The sequence below is a fragment of the Myxocyprinus asiaticus genome, chromosome 32, assembly GCF_019703515.2.
Source record: "Myxocyprinus asiaticus isolate MX2 ecotype Aquarium Trade chromosome 32, UBuf_Myxa_2, whole genome shotgun sequence".
Lineage (NCBI taxonomy): Eukaryota > Metazoa > Chordata > Actinopteri > Cypriniformes > Catostomidae > Myxocyprinus > Myxocyprinus asiaticus.
In genome coordinates, this window is record NC_059375.1 from 28,472,932 (window position 1) to 28,487,597 (window position 14,666).

The window sequence follows — 14,666 nt, forward strand, 5'->3', positions numbered from 1 at the left end:
ATGGAATGGGTTTCCATGGCCGAGCAGCTGCATCCAAGCCATACATCACCAAGTGCAATGCAAAGCGTCGGATGCAGTGGTGTAAAGCACGCCGCCACTGGACTCTAGAGCAGTGGAGACGCGTTCTCTGGAGTGACAAATCACGCTTCTCCATCTGGCAATCTGATGGACGAGTCTGGGTTTGGCTGTTGCCAGGAGAACGGTACTTGTCTGACTGCATTGTGCCAACTGTGAAGTTTGGTGGAGGGGGGATTATGGTGTGGGGTTGTTTTTCAGGAACTGGGCTTGGCCCCTTAGTTCCAGTGAAAGGAACTCTGAATGCTTCAGCATACCAAGAGATTTTGGACAATTCCATGCTCCCAACTTTGTGGGAACAGTTTGGGGATGGCCCCTTCCTGTTCCAACATGACTGCGCACCAGTGCACAAAGCAAGGTCCATAAAGACATGGATGAGCGAGTTTGGTGTGGAAGAACTTGACTGGCCTGCACAGAGTCCTGACCTCAACCCGATAGAGCACCTTTGGGATGAATTAGAGCGAAGACTGCGAGCCAGGCCTTCTCGTTCAACATCAGTGTCTGACCTCACAAATGCGCTTCTGGAAGAATGGTCAAAAATTCCCATAAACACACTCCTAAACCTTGTGGAAAGCCTTCCCAGAAGAGTTGAAGCTGTTATAGCTGCAAAGGGTGGGCCGACGTCATATTAAACCCTATGGATTAAGAATGGGATGTCACTTAAGTTCATATGCGTCTAAAGGCAGATCAGCGAATACTTTTGGCAATATAGTGTATATATATATGTGTGTGTGTGTGTGTGTGTGTGTGTGCATGTGTGTAAGGAATAACTGAAGATGGACCATTGAATTATTGAATTACAGAGTGTGAATTATTTTTCAATAATTCAATGGGCCGGAGTAAATTATTCCGCTAATACCATGGATACCACACCTTGAGACATCGTTCAGGGTTTTATCTCAAGACACTTTCTGGTTTTCATCCCTAAAACGCTCCTGTGAGTGGAACTACTTTCTTCCACCATGGATTCAGCATCTTGCTTTGATACAGCTCAAGCCTTCGTTGCTAGTTCGAAAACGTCACTTTAGAACTAGCAACAGAGGATAGCGAGGCTTGCGCTGCTTTCCTGGAGCACTTCCTGGAGTAATAAGGCAGTGCATTTGTGTGTGTGTGTGTGTGAAAGAGTTTGTGTGTGAGTTTGTTTTTGAGGGATTGAAAGAGAGAAGCTCTGAAACTGAGAGTGATCACCTGTGGGATTACCTTTATTTGTTGCTGCTCTCATCAGAAGTAACATAGCTTCAAAATTGCCAAGATGTAAGTTTAAGCACTTCTCAGCAGCAACGAGTGTCACCATATTTCTGATGTAATCCTTAACAACTGATATCAAACCCACTGAGATGCAGGAGTGCGCTGACATGATGGCTTTGTTTTTTCGCTTGTGAGTAAGTGTGTGCGTAATGCGTATAATGTATGTGTGTTCACGTGTGTGGGAGTGTAAAGAAAGGGGGAGGTGGAGCACGAGGATGTTTCCCACAGATATTTCAGATAATACAGAAGTTTTATTGATCAAGTGTATCTTGCTCTGATACAGCTCAAGCCTTCGTTGCTAGGTTGAAAACGTCACTTTAGAACTAGTAATGGAGGATGGGCTGATTTTCGGCATTGGAGTAACAAGGTAGTGAGTGCGGGTGTGTGTGTGTGTGTGTGTGTGTGTGTGTGTGTGAGAAAGCATGAGCAAGAGAGGGGGATGGGTAGTACGGTGCTTTCCATTATAGCTATGTGAAGCTGATTAGGGCGAAATACATTGAAACATAAAAAGTTTCACACATTAAAAGTTATTTCGGATAATAGAAACTGTTGTATTGATCAAGTCGCGGGGGGGTACAGCTCTATTTGTTGGTCGCGACACAAGTCTCAATGTGTGTGTGTGTATGTATGTGTGTGTGTGCGCATGCGCGTATGCATGTGTGGGAGTGCGAGGGAGACAAGGGAGCTTTTCAACCGAAATTGAAATAAATGTAGGATATTATAGACATTGTTTGATGTTCTTAACCAATTTACTTTAACCAATGTCTTTGTTTATATGGTTATTTTGCTGTGGTGAGGTGTGTGTGTGTGTGTGTGTGTGTGTGGGTGTGTCCAGGTATTCTCTACGTTGTGGGGACCAAATGTCCCCACAAGGATAGTAAAACCTGACATTTTTTATGTTGTGGGGACAATCAGTCAGTCCCCATGAGGAAAACAGCTTATAAATGATACTAAATGATGTTTTTTGAAAATGTAAAAATGCAGAAAGTTTTCTGTGAGGGTTAGGTTTAGAGGTAGGGTTAGGGGATAGAATATAAAGTTTGTACAGTATAAAAACCATTATGTCTATGGAGAGTCCTCATAAAACATGAAAACCCAATGTGTGTGTGTGCGTGTGGGTGTGTGTGTGTGGGTGGGTGAGTGGGTGTGGGTGAGACGAGAGCGAAACAGAGAGAGAGAGAGAGAGAGAGAGAGAGAGAGAGAAGATAGGGAGCCCAAGGATGCTTTTCAATCGAAATTGAAATAAATGTAGGATATTATAGACATGGTTTGTCATTCTTATCCGATGTACTTAACCAGTGTCTTGTTTTAATTGGTCATTTTGTTGAAATAATTTGGAGAAGTGATATGGAAACGTTAGGCGGTCAAGACCTGGAACTACTTCATAGCCGTACATTTACTTGAAAAATAATTGCACATCTTACAACATCTGTCAACCAATCAGAATCAAGCATTCAACAGACCCGTGTATATATATATATATATATATATATACATATACATACACACACACACACATGTAACAGGTATAGAAAGTATTATGTTCATATATGTAGAATTACACAAAGAAAATGTTCAAATGCGTACCTGATATGCCTGTCTGTGTGTGTGCACCTTCCCCTTTAAATTTCTTAATGCAATGTTGGTCTTGATTTCCTGTCTGTGCACCTCCTCTTCCCTATCTGCACTGTCTCTGCATGGGAGAGGTGGGTTTCTAATGAGCTCTGATTAATCCAGTTAAATCTTTTTCTTTTAAATTACTTTTGTACTTAAATCTGTCATCTAAATCATATACGAGACAATATTTTTCATGTATATTTGATTATTTTCATATTTTCATCAAGTTTGGTCACTTTTCTGTCCGATGTGAACTGGAAGCACATGCTAATTACATTGCACTTTACATTCGTCTTACAGAAATGAAAAAGGGTGAATTCACACCATATATACATACTCTTATGTCTTATCAGATTAAAGAAGAGTTGACCGTCGTCTGATGTCCGTCTGATCATTCAAAAAAAGAAAAAGAAAACACAACGCAGACTACACCGGCTACACACACACACACACACACACACATATACACACAAACATTACTGTGCAAAAGTCTTAGACACATAAGATGTTTCACAAAAAAATGTGTCTTAAGATGGTTATTTATATCTGCTACTTTAGTGTGTCAATAGGAAATATACATTTTATACACCCAAACATTCCTTTTGCAAATAGAATATAAGAACAGGGAGCCCTGCAACAGATGGCATGGCCCTCACAGAGCCCGCCACTGAACATCGGGTCTGTCTGGGATTACACGAAGAGACAGAAGTAGTTGAGACAGCCTAAATAAATAAAAAAACTGTGGCAAATTCTCCATGAAGTTTGGAACATCCTATCTGCCAACAACCAAGAAAAACTGTGTCCAGGTGTAAGTAGGAGAATTGCTGCTGTTTTGAAGGCAAAACTGTTCACACCAAATATTGATTTAGCTCTTTTTCTGTTTACTGGACTTTGTATGATGTTAATTGATTAATGAAAACTATTTGTCATTATTTTTTTAAGAAATCCTCACTTTGAAAGTTTTTCACAAGTGCCTAAAACTTTTGTACAGTACTGTATATTCTGTAGCTCCTCTGAGGGTAAAAAGACAAAAAAACCAAATCTGAACCTTGGTTCTGCAGGACTCTTAAACAAAAAAAAAAAAATGATCCGAGAGCAGTGAAAGCTGCCAAAACCAAGTACTTTTCAGACATTGTAGTGAAAAACCACCAAAGACCGAGGACACTCTTTGCCACTTAAACTCTGTGCTAAATCCCCCTGTCACTGTTCAACTTGAGGCTTCTACTACTGTATGTGAATGTTTCTTATATTTTTTTAGGGATAGAATAACACATTTTAGACAGGGAATTGTATATTCAAATTATGACCCTTCAGAACCTCCCACCGGCACCTCTTTTCTTAATGAATTTGAATTTGTTTCTCTTAATTCATTACAAGAAATAAACAAGCAAATTAAACCTATGTCTCCACATGATATCATTCCCACATGCTTTCTTATCCAGGTCTTCTTACAAGGACAGTTCCAGAATATTTTAAATATGCAATTGTTAAACCTTTGCTTAAAAAGCCAAATTTGGACCCGACCGTTTTAGCTAACTTTAGACCTATTTCTAATTTACCTTTTATTTCTAAAGATTTAGAGAAAGTTGTTTTTACTCAACTTCAGAGGTTTTTAGAGAAGTGTTTCCATCTGGGTTCAGGAAACATCATAGCACTGAATCTGCTTTGCTAAAGGTTTCTAATGATATTCAGGTGCATCTCAATAAATTAGAATGTCGTGGAAAAGTTCATTTATTTCAGTAATTCAACTCAAATTGTGAAACTCGTGTATTAAATAAATTCAATGCACACAGACTGAAGTAGTTTAAGTCTTTGGTTCTTTTAATTGTGATGATTTTGGCTCACATTTAACAAAAACCCACCAATTCACTATCTCAAAAAATCAGAATATGGTGACATGCCAATCAGCTAATCAACTCAAAACACCTGCAAAGGTCTCCTGAGCCTTCAAAATGGTCTCTCAGTTTGGTTCACTAGGCTACACAATCATGGGGAAGACTGCTGATCTGACAGTTGTCCAGAAGACAATCGTTGACACCCTTCACAAGGAGGGTAAGCCACAAACATTAATTGCCAAAGAAGCTGGCTGTTCACAGAGTGCTGTATCCAAGCATGTTAACAGAACGTTGAGTGGAAGGAAAAAGTGTGGTAGAAAAAGATGCACAACCAACCAAGAGAACCGCAGCCTTATGATTGTCAAGCAAAATCGATTCAAGAATTTGGGTGAACTTCACAAGGAATGGACTGAGGCTGGGGTCAAGGCATCAAGAGCCACCACATACAGACATGTCAAGGAATTTGGCTACAGTTGTTGTATTCCTCTTGTTAAGCCACTCCTGAACCACAGACAACGTCAGAGGCGTCTTACCTGGGCTAAGGAGAAGAAGAACTGGACTGTTGCCCAGTGTTCCAAAGTCCTCTTTTCAGATGAGAGCAAGTTTTGTATTTCATTTGGAAACCAAGGTCCTAGAGTCTGGAGGAAAAGTGGAGAAGCTCATAGCCCAAGTCGCTTGAAGTCCAGTGTTAAGTTTCCACAGTCTGTGATGATTTGAGGTGCAATGTCATCTGCTGGTGTTGGTCCATTGTGTTTTTTGAAAACCAAAGTCACTGCACCCGTTTACAAAGAAATTTTGGAGCACTTCATGCTTTCTTCTGCTGACCAGCTTTTTAAAGATGCTGATTTCATTTTCCAGCAGGATTTGGCACCTGCCCACACTGCCAAAAGCACCAAAAGTTGGTTAAATGACCATGGTGTTGGTGTGCTTGACTGGCCAGCAAACTCACCAGACCTGAACCCCATAGAGAATCTATGGGGTATTGTCAAGAGGAAAATGAGAAACAAGAGACCAAAAAATGCAGATGAGTTGAAGGCCACTGTCAAAGAAACCTGGGCTTCCATACCACCTCAGCAGTGCCACAAACTGATCATCTCCATGCCACGCTGAATTGAGGCAGTAATTAAAGCAAAAGGAGCCCCTACCAAGTATTGAGTACATATAGAGTAAATGAACATACTTTCCAGAAGGCCAACAATTCACTAAAAATGTTTTTTTTTATTGGTCTTATGATGTATTCTAATTTTTTGAGATAGTGAATTGGTGGGTTTTTGTTAAATGTGAGCCAAAATCATCACAGTTAAAAGAACCAAAGACTTAAACTACTTCAGTCTGTGTGCATTGCATTTATTTAATACACGAGTTTCACAATTTGAGTTGAATTACTGAAATAAATGAACTTTTCCACGACATTCTAATTTACTGAGATGCACCTGTATACTCGGTGATTCTTTTGCTGCTAGATTAAGTGAGGTGTTCAGTACTGTTGATCATAGAATCCTTATTTCTCATTGTAACAATGTTCACAGTTAGGGAAAAGGAGGAAGCAGGAGATGGCCAGATCCAACTCAAAAGGGTGTTTATTTTCCCACACTTTTCAGTGCTTCACAAAACTCAAACAATTCATTTCAAAATAACAAAACATGATGATCACGCATCAACACACTGCTGCTCCTGACTGGCATCTGGCTCGCTTTTAAAGCCCGTCTCTACTCTCACTGCAATGACAAACAGCTGTTATTCAATCATTGCCAGCTGATGATCCTTACCGTTCTCATCTCCTGATCTCGCTCTCCATTCACAAACCGGCACCTAACCACGCCCCCACCACCACAACCGTCTTGAACAGTGTGTGGGCATTAAAGGTCAAGCATTAAATTGGTTCAAATCTTATCTAGATGATAGAACATTTTCAGTATGTATTGATGGTTTCTTTTCATCTTAGATCCCTTTTGACCTATGGGGTCTCTCAAGGCTCCATTCTTGCCCCCATATTGTTCTCAATATATATGCTTCCTTTGGGATAGATTTTTACCACGCACAGAGTGTCGTTTCACTGTTACGCTGACGATACTCAAATATATTTGCCGCTGAAAAATAAATGACAGAAATAGTGTAATGTCCTTAACCGCCTGTTTGTTAGACATAAAAACATGGATGTCAAAAAACTTTCTGAATCTACATGAGGGCAAAACTGAGGTTATCGTGTTTGGACCCCCTGGCAAAACAGGCAGCATAAACCATGCTCTGGATGAGTTAGCATCCTACGTAAAACCGTCAGTGAAAAACGTGGGTGTCATATTTGACTCGGCTCTGAAATTGAATAAACAGATAAATGCAGTGGTCAAATCAAGTTTCTTTCAATTAACGCTCTTGGCTAAAGTCAAGAGATTTTTTATTATTTAAAGAGTTCGAGAGAGTAATACATGCTTTTGTTTCCTCTCGTCTTGACTACTGCAATTCACTGTACACAGGAATAAACACATCTTACATTAATCGGCTACAAATGGTTCAAAATGCCGCTGCTAAACTTTTAACTAGAACTCGGAAATATGTACATATCACCCCTGTCCTACTTTCTTTACACTGGTTGCCAGTTCGTTACAGAATTGATTTTAAAATTTTGATATTCGTTTTTAAAGCCTTAAACGGAATGGCACCGATTTATCTTTCCGATCTCCTGAACATTAGTTCACAGACTAGATGCCTGAGATCATCACACTAAAAACTCCTGATGGTCCCTAAATCAAGACTAAAGTCAAGGGGTGATCGCGCTTTTGCAGTTGTAGGTCCATAACTATGGAACAGTCTGCCAGTATATCTTACAAATATTGAGACAGAGATAGAATTTAAAACTAAATTAAAAACCTACCTTTTTGAGCTGTCTTACAAATAATCTATCTTTGTCTATCCTTGGTCGACGTATCATGTGATGGGTTGTCTTTCTCATTTCTTTGGGTGTTTTATATTGATGGTCTTAAATAACTGTTTTAAGTAATTTTTATGATATGTTCTGTTCAATGGTCAACCAGTGTTGTTTTTATTTGTGCTCTAAAAATAAATGATTGATTGATTGATTGAAATATAAGAGGTACTGGATGGCTCCCACTGTTTTAGAGATTCATTATATAAGCATCATGCACAGTGTGACTTCTGCGCTCTAAGGTCAATAACTTATTTTTCCCTTATATAGTTATGCATAAAGGCTTTTGTCCTCATTGTCAGCTTAAAACCATATGTTTGTAAATATGTGTAAAGATTAATGAAAAAAACAAAACAAAAAATCTCAGAACCCAGTACAATATAGAGAATCTAAAGAGGTCTATAGAGGTAAACAAAACCCGCAACAGGGTGGAGAGGTCAAAAACAAGGACAGACTACAGAGCTTTGCAGATACATCCAAACCTGAGCAGAAGGAACAGACCAAGGAGGCAAATCTGTGCACATGCCAGAACGGTACTAGACACCAGCTGATCTCCCCTCCTGCTCTGTCACCATGACAACAACATCCCCTGGGATGTTGGCATGACAACGGTGGAAAAGGAGACGGATGAAGAAGGAGGAGCATAGCAGAGTTGCAGAGAGGATTGTTTCGGGGGAGGAGATTAAAAGGTATTCTTTTTTATTTATTTTTTATAAAATCACCATGTTTTCTATGGTATGGTTCAAACCCAACCGTTTAATAATGCACTGAGTGCCCTTCATGTCCTTTTGTCTTTGAGGCCTTAGCTGTCTTATAAGTCATTTGATCCCTTTCCCTGACCTTGTTCTTTTTGCCCCACAGAGGAGCAATAAATAAATGTGAGTGGCAGGAAAGGTTTAGCTGGGCAGTGACCTCTCCCTAATCTTGAGATGTTAACTTCTCTTTTCCTTCATCCAGAAAGCAATTAGAGATTTACTTGCATTGGGCAATTTCTTATCCAACCCATTTTACATATTGTCAAGAACAAAACAATCTCCCTTTGATGTCTGCCTTGGGATGAAGAAAACAGGCTACAGATTGATTTTAATTTAATATAACAGTTCTCATCACTTTCACAGCTTGCCTCTACCACTTCGAATCACAGAAAAAAGGCTGTCTGAGTCTGTCTGGTGACATTTTTAAATTTCTAAAGGGGTACAGACCTCAAGACCTCAAAGTCAACATTCCATGTCTAAACCTGTTTAAAACTGGCTAATCCCTGAGACTGACAAAGGGCTCGACCTGAGGGATGTTTCAAACATGATGGGGAATTAAATTTAGTGTAAAGCTATGTTACGTAAACTGTTGGTGGATATTCTACCATTTTTAACTCAGGATGTAATATTTTACAGCATAATATTTTAGATGTGCTTGTATTCCAGTATTAAAACAGATTTTATCAATCCTAGAAAGATAAGAAGGGCATACAATTTGATTTTGTCTGTAAGCAATAGTATTAAAAAAAATTAAATATAATATGAGAGTAAAACAATTCAAATTACTTTTGAAATGACATTATAGTACTACAATCTGAATAATCTAAAAAATTAGTTCTTTTCAGTTTGCCACCTACTGAAAGAAATACATAAAACGAGGAGATTAAGATTAAGAAATTAATTTTAGAAAAAAGTATATGTTTACATTATAGAGTGGGATGCTCTTCATGGGCTTGTATTGCTTGACTGGGTCCATTTTGTAAAGATGGCGATCAGTGATGAGCAATGCTCGGTCCTCTGCCTTATTGAAGCGATTTATCTGTTGTGATAACATTATATACAAATCAATCAAAAGCATGTAGTGGTCACTGATGCAATGATATACACTGATTGTGATCTAAACAAGCTCTTTCAATCAGGAAACTATAAATATCATAAGATGAAGAACATACTTTGCGGACATTGCAGGAGAAAAGGACCCTCATGAATTTATCTTTCCTCTGCAGATCACTGGACACCAGAGTAAAGGAAGATGCTGTCCCAGGAATGTCCCTTTTCTAAAAAATAAATAAATAATAAAATAATAATAATATATATATATATATATATATATATATATATATATATATATATATATATAGATTAAACATTCTTGTTTTGAGATTATTACTTATTCTAAACCAGAAAAGATTGACATTTGGCTGCCGAGCTTTGTTAATCTCAAATGCGCTATGTGGCTTTAAATACCAACCAGGTAGTTGCCCTCCCAGACTCTCTGCAGTCCGAGATCTGCTCTCTGCCCCTTCAGACACTCCAGTGTAGCCACTTTAGCCCTGATCTGCAGCGTTTCTTCTGGAGACAGGTCTTTAATGAGTGTCCAGGCCCACCATCTACAACAGATTATCCAGCACACATCAGCAACACAGACACATCACCTACAACATACATTGCAATTGTTTTACATGTAGCCTATTAAAGTATTACCATAAACCAAGTACATACAGTTAGGTCCAAAAGTCTGAGACCAAATTTAAACCACAGGATTCAAAATAGAATATAAATCTGGAAATTAAAAGAACATTTTAGGATTTGGAAAAATGTAAAACATAGAAATGTTATGACATAAATACATAAGAAACATTTAAGATTCTACATTATTCCTAGGTCACTAATCAGATTTGTGACACTGACCATGTTGTTGACTCATTTATAGTAAAGGTCAGATTTCCTTCCTTCTATGGAAGCACACAAGATGCCCTTTGGAACATTCTCAAATCATGCTGAGATAACATGGATCATCAGGTTTTGCATAAACTTGTTGAGTCCATTCCAGCTCGAGTGCATGCTGTCATTAAAGGGATAGTTCACCCATAAATTTAAATTCTCTCATCATTTACTTACTCTCATGCCATCCCAGATGTATATGACTTTCTTTCTTTTGCTGAACACAAACAACATTTTTTAGAAGAATATCTCAGTTCTGTAGGTCCATACAATGCAAGTGAATGGTGGCCAGAACTTTGAAGCTCCAAAAAGCACATAAAGGCAGCATAAAAGTAATCCATAAGACTCCAGTGGATAAATCCATGTCTTCAGAAGAGATATGATAAGTGTGGGTGAGAAACAGAATAATATTTAAGTCCTTTTTTGCTATAAATTCCCCTCACTGCATATGCACAAATAATGCAAATCACCAAAAACAAAAGAAGAAGAATGTGGAAGTAAAAGTGAAAGTGGAGATTTATAGTAAAAAGGACTTAAATGCTGATCTGTTTCTCACCCACACCTATCATATCACTTCTGAAGATATTAATTTTAACCACTGGAGTCATATGGAGTCATATTTTATGTTGCCTTTATGTGCTTTTTGGACCTTCAAAGTTCTGGCCACCATTCACTTGCACTGTATGGAACTGCAGAGCTGAGATATTTTTCTAAGAATCTTAATTTGTGTTCAGCAGAAGACAGAAAATCATTCACATCTGGGATGGAATGAGGGTGAGTTAACTTAAAAATCCCCTTAAAGCAAAACAAGAACAAATACAACGAAATTCTAAAATGTATGTTCATTCCAAAACTTTTCATTCACATTGTAATGAGTATAATTTATAAAGACAACAAAGTGTTATGAACAAAATGCAAAAGAGAAGAATTTTTACAAGTGGTCTCAGAATTTTGGTCCTTATGAATAGAAATGCAAACATCAGGAATATTTTTTGCCTTTCTAGTCTTTCTTTTCCATTGTTCTCAGGGTCAAAGCTGTGTGTTCAAGCTCTTGTGAGTAGATCTCAAACAAGGCTTTGATCTAAAGATCAATATGTGCTTCAGGCACAACAGCCCTGTTCAACACAAGAGAGCCTTTCCTTACCTAAAGACCTCAGAAATCTACAAACCCATAGCAAAAAATAACATTTCCTAGAACAACAATGATAAAGAACTGAAAACACTAGGCCAGACCTGTGGAGGAAAAACCTCACAGCATTCTCTGTCACAGTCTGCCCAATAGCATGGCTGACGCTCATGCAGCATTGGAGTTAGATAGCTGGAATAATACATGACTACCCCAATGAGTCATCACTCCCATTCAGAGTACCAAGGAGCTTGTTCACTTCCTGTCCATGCTAACTCTGACCTGTTATAGATGTTCCTCAGTGCCTCTTCAAACTTGCGCAAGACCTTGGGCGGCGTGGGCCACTTCACATGTTTGCCATGATCCTTCATGCTGCGGACATTTCTGAAGCGGGAGTTGATCTCGCAGACGTACGATTTAACCTTGTAGCGTCTGTACGCCCGGATGATGATGAGGGCAGCACGCATGCGGCGGTATCGCATTCTGGCCAGTGTCCCACGCCACACCTGGGTGAAAAAGAGAGACAGAAAGATTAAAGGTGATGTTATTTTTTCTATGTTAAAATACTTTTCCCATCCCAGCTTAATATGCAAAGACAACTATTAGTAAACCTTTTATACTGTAGGTTGATTCCCCTGTAAAGTGGAAACCTTGTGGTATTTTCAAAACATTGCTCTGTTGGTTGGAGCATCCCAACCAGCCCGACATGGCTTTGGCTCTACCAGTGGCTTGAGTTTGGGATTGGACTATCTGTCTGACCAATTGTAGATGGTGGGAGTGTTTAAGAAACTTGTTTGGAAACCATCGTTATTATTTTTTCCAAATCTGTTTGGTGATGATAGTATCACAGACATTTCCTTTATATAGCAAGTTCTTATCTTGTTTTACCTGGTGAAAAAAAAAAAAAAAAAAAACATGGTAGAGATATACCATCTATCATATCTGCTCCTGTATGAGATATAGTAGGACTCTTTAATGATACATTTAATATGATCTGTGGCACCCAAAGTGCATTTCAGAGGGTGTAAGCCCATCTTAGACATAAATAATAGATGATAATGGAACTCTGGGGAGCTGTTTGAGTGGCTCAGTACTCAGTAAAAATCCGTACCATATGTTCAATTCACTTTACATTGACATAGGTGGGCAGAAACAAAAATAGCCTTATGTTTGGCAAACCTGAGTGTGTAGTCCAAATACAGCACATGTCCCTTAGAGACAATTCTAATGTCCTTTCATTTTCCATCATGTCATAAATATTATAAGGATGCTACTTTTGATGTACAGGACCTGGACTGTCCCCTAATCGCTGATGCCTAAAGTGTGCATTGCAGGGACAGTTTACCAAAAAATAAAAATTATGTCATCTAACAGCCATCATGTTGCCTGAACAAACTTTTTTGTTTTTGTTTTTGGTGGAACACAATTTTTTTCTATACACAGTACACAGTGACCAGTGGCTGTCAAGCTTCAAAGCTTTAAAAAGTAGTCCACATGACTTTTATGCTATATTCTAAGTCTTTTGTGGTCAAACGATACATTTTGCTTTTTTGGTGGACTATTTCTAGGAGTACCCCTAGATGGTCTCTAGCCTTTGACTCTGAGTTTCTGTGTTTCTGTGACCAAGCTCATGTAACTTAACTGTGTGACTAATGCAGACGAGTGAATGAACTGCAATACTTCACATTCAATACTCAGCAAATCTGCTACTGGAGCTCCGACATCACAACATTTGATGAAATGTACACATCTCATTTCTAAAAGCATTCTAATCAATCAGTTTGAAAGACATTTAGTGCAATTCAGAAAATAACTTATTGATATTATTGATTCTGCATTAATTTTGATGTATTACACAGTACATTAGGGTAATTAGCTTTGCTAATTAGAGGCTGAAGGGTCAATTTAAAATCTTACACCAAAGCTGTAAATTGTCCAGAATTAGGATTATGCTCGTAATTTATTAATTTAGATTTACTTAAACCCTTTAAGCTCGGATGGGCCTTCCGGCTAAAATAAAAAAATAAAAAAAATTAATTGTCAAAATATTCACAACTCTAGCCTTGAAAGCTTAGAAGCGCTACTTTACAATGCATGTAGGCATTATGACCAAAACTGAGTGATTTGAAATTTGCAGACAAATCAGAAGTGTTTCGTTTTTATTATTTATTAAAACATTTTGTACATATTACTGTACATATTATTGCAATCAGTAAAAACATCAAACTGTTCAAATAGCCATATGTCATTTGTTGTTGGAAAGCTCTCAGAGTAGAATAAAACCAGCCTATTTGTTTTTCTCACAGAGGAAATTATAGCAAGTAATAGCTAAATATATGTTTATGACATTTATGTTTCATGTGAACAAGTGTTGCTCATATGCTGCATTTTCACTTATAACTTCACACAAAATAAAATATCACATACCGTTACTTAAATGAGGTGGTTATCTTTCAAATGAGCCCAAACACAAGGTTATCGGATGCATAGATCATTAGATAATTGACACGAAGCACAATGTACACAGTGCACACAGCATCTGGCTATCTGGCATCTTGCAATCTGGCTGAAAAAATGCTAGCTTTCCTGGATCAGATGACGTCATCGGAAATGAGATCACAGCAGTGCAAAAAGTCATCCATATTTGGGCAGAGAGACATGTGATTGGTGAATGTTACATGTGGCCACCAGGAGATGGCACCAAGTACATGATAGAGACTCGATGCAGACTAATTGAGTCAAATGGTACTCATTCTGTGAAATCTCATTACTAAATTCATGTCTGCATGCTATGTAAACTTTTAGTCATTGTTGTGTTTGCATGTGTAATTAGTTCTTATTTTGTAGTTATTAGTTCTCAATTATTATGTTTTATTTTTTTGGAGATGCTTTTGTACACTAGGATCATTTATTTTTGTAATGCTATAACTTTTGATTGCTTTGTTAAATCAAAACACAAAATTTTACTCAGTTACAGTTGACATGATTGGAACAAAACAAAAGCAGTTTTTCTGAGACACCTTATTTTCCCCCAGAGATATGTAATGTAAAATCAGAAAAGTAAATTTTTGGCTCAAGTTGTTTTGTGGTTTATCAGCAGTCTCTTAGGCTGAGAGTCTCAGAATTTATTATAATCTATATCA

At 38.1% G+C, this 14,666-nt stretch overlaps 1 protein-coding gene across 1 annotated transcript in view; it reads right to left on the reverse strand.

Moving 5' to 3' along the window:
- The window catches only part of LOC127422931 (unconventional myosin-Id), a 108,701-nt gene that overhangs the window by 26,845 nt on the left and 67,190 nt on the right, over positions 1 to 14,666 (reverse strand). The window contains exons 17-20 of the mRNA XM_051666793.1: positions 11,806 to 12,029; positions 9,925 to 10,063; positions 9,626 to 9,730; positions 9,379 to 9,492 (exon numbers count right to left, since the gene is read on the reverse strand). Coding sequence (XP_051522753.1) covers positions 9,379 to 9,492; positions 9,626 to 9,730; positions 9,925 to 10,063; positions 11,806 to 12,029 — 582 coding nt within the window. The remainder of the gene's footprint in view (positions 1 to 9,378; positions 9,493 to 9,625; positions 9,731 to 9,924; positions 10,064 to 11,805; positions 12,030 to 14,666) is intronic.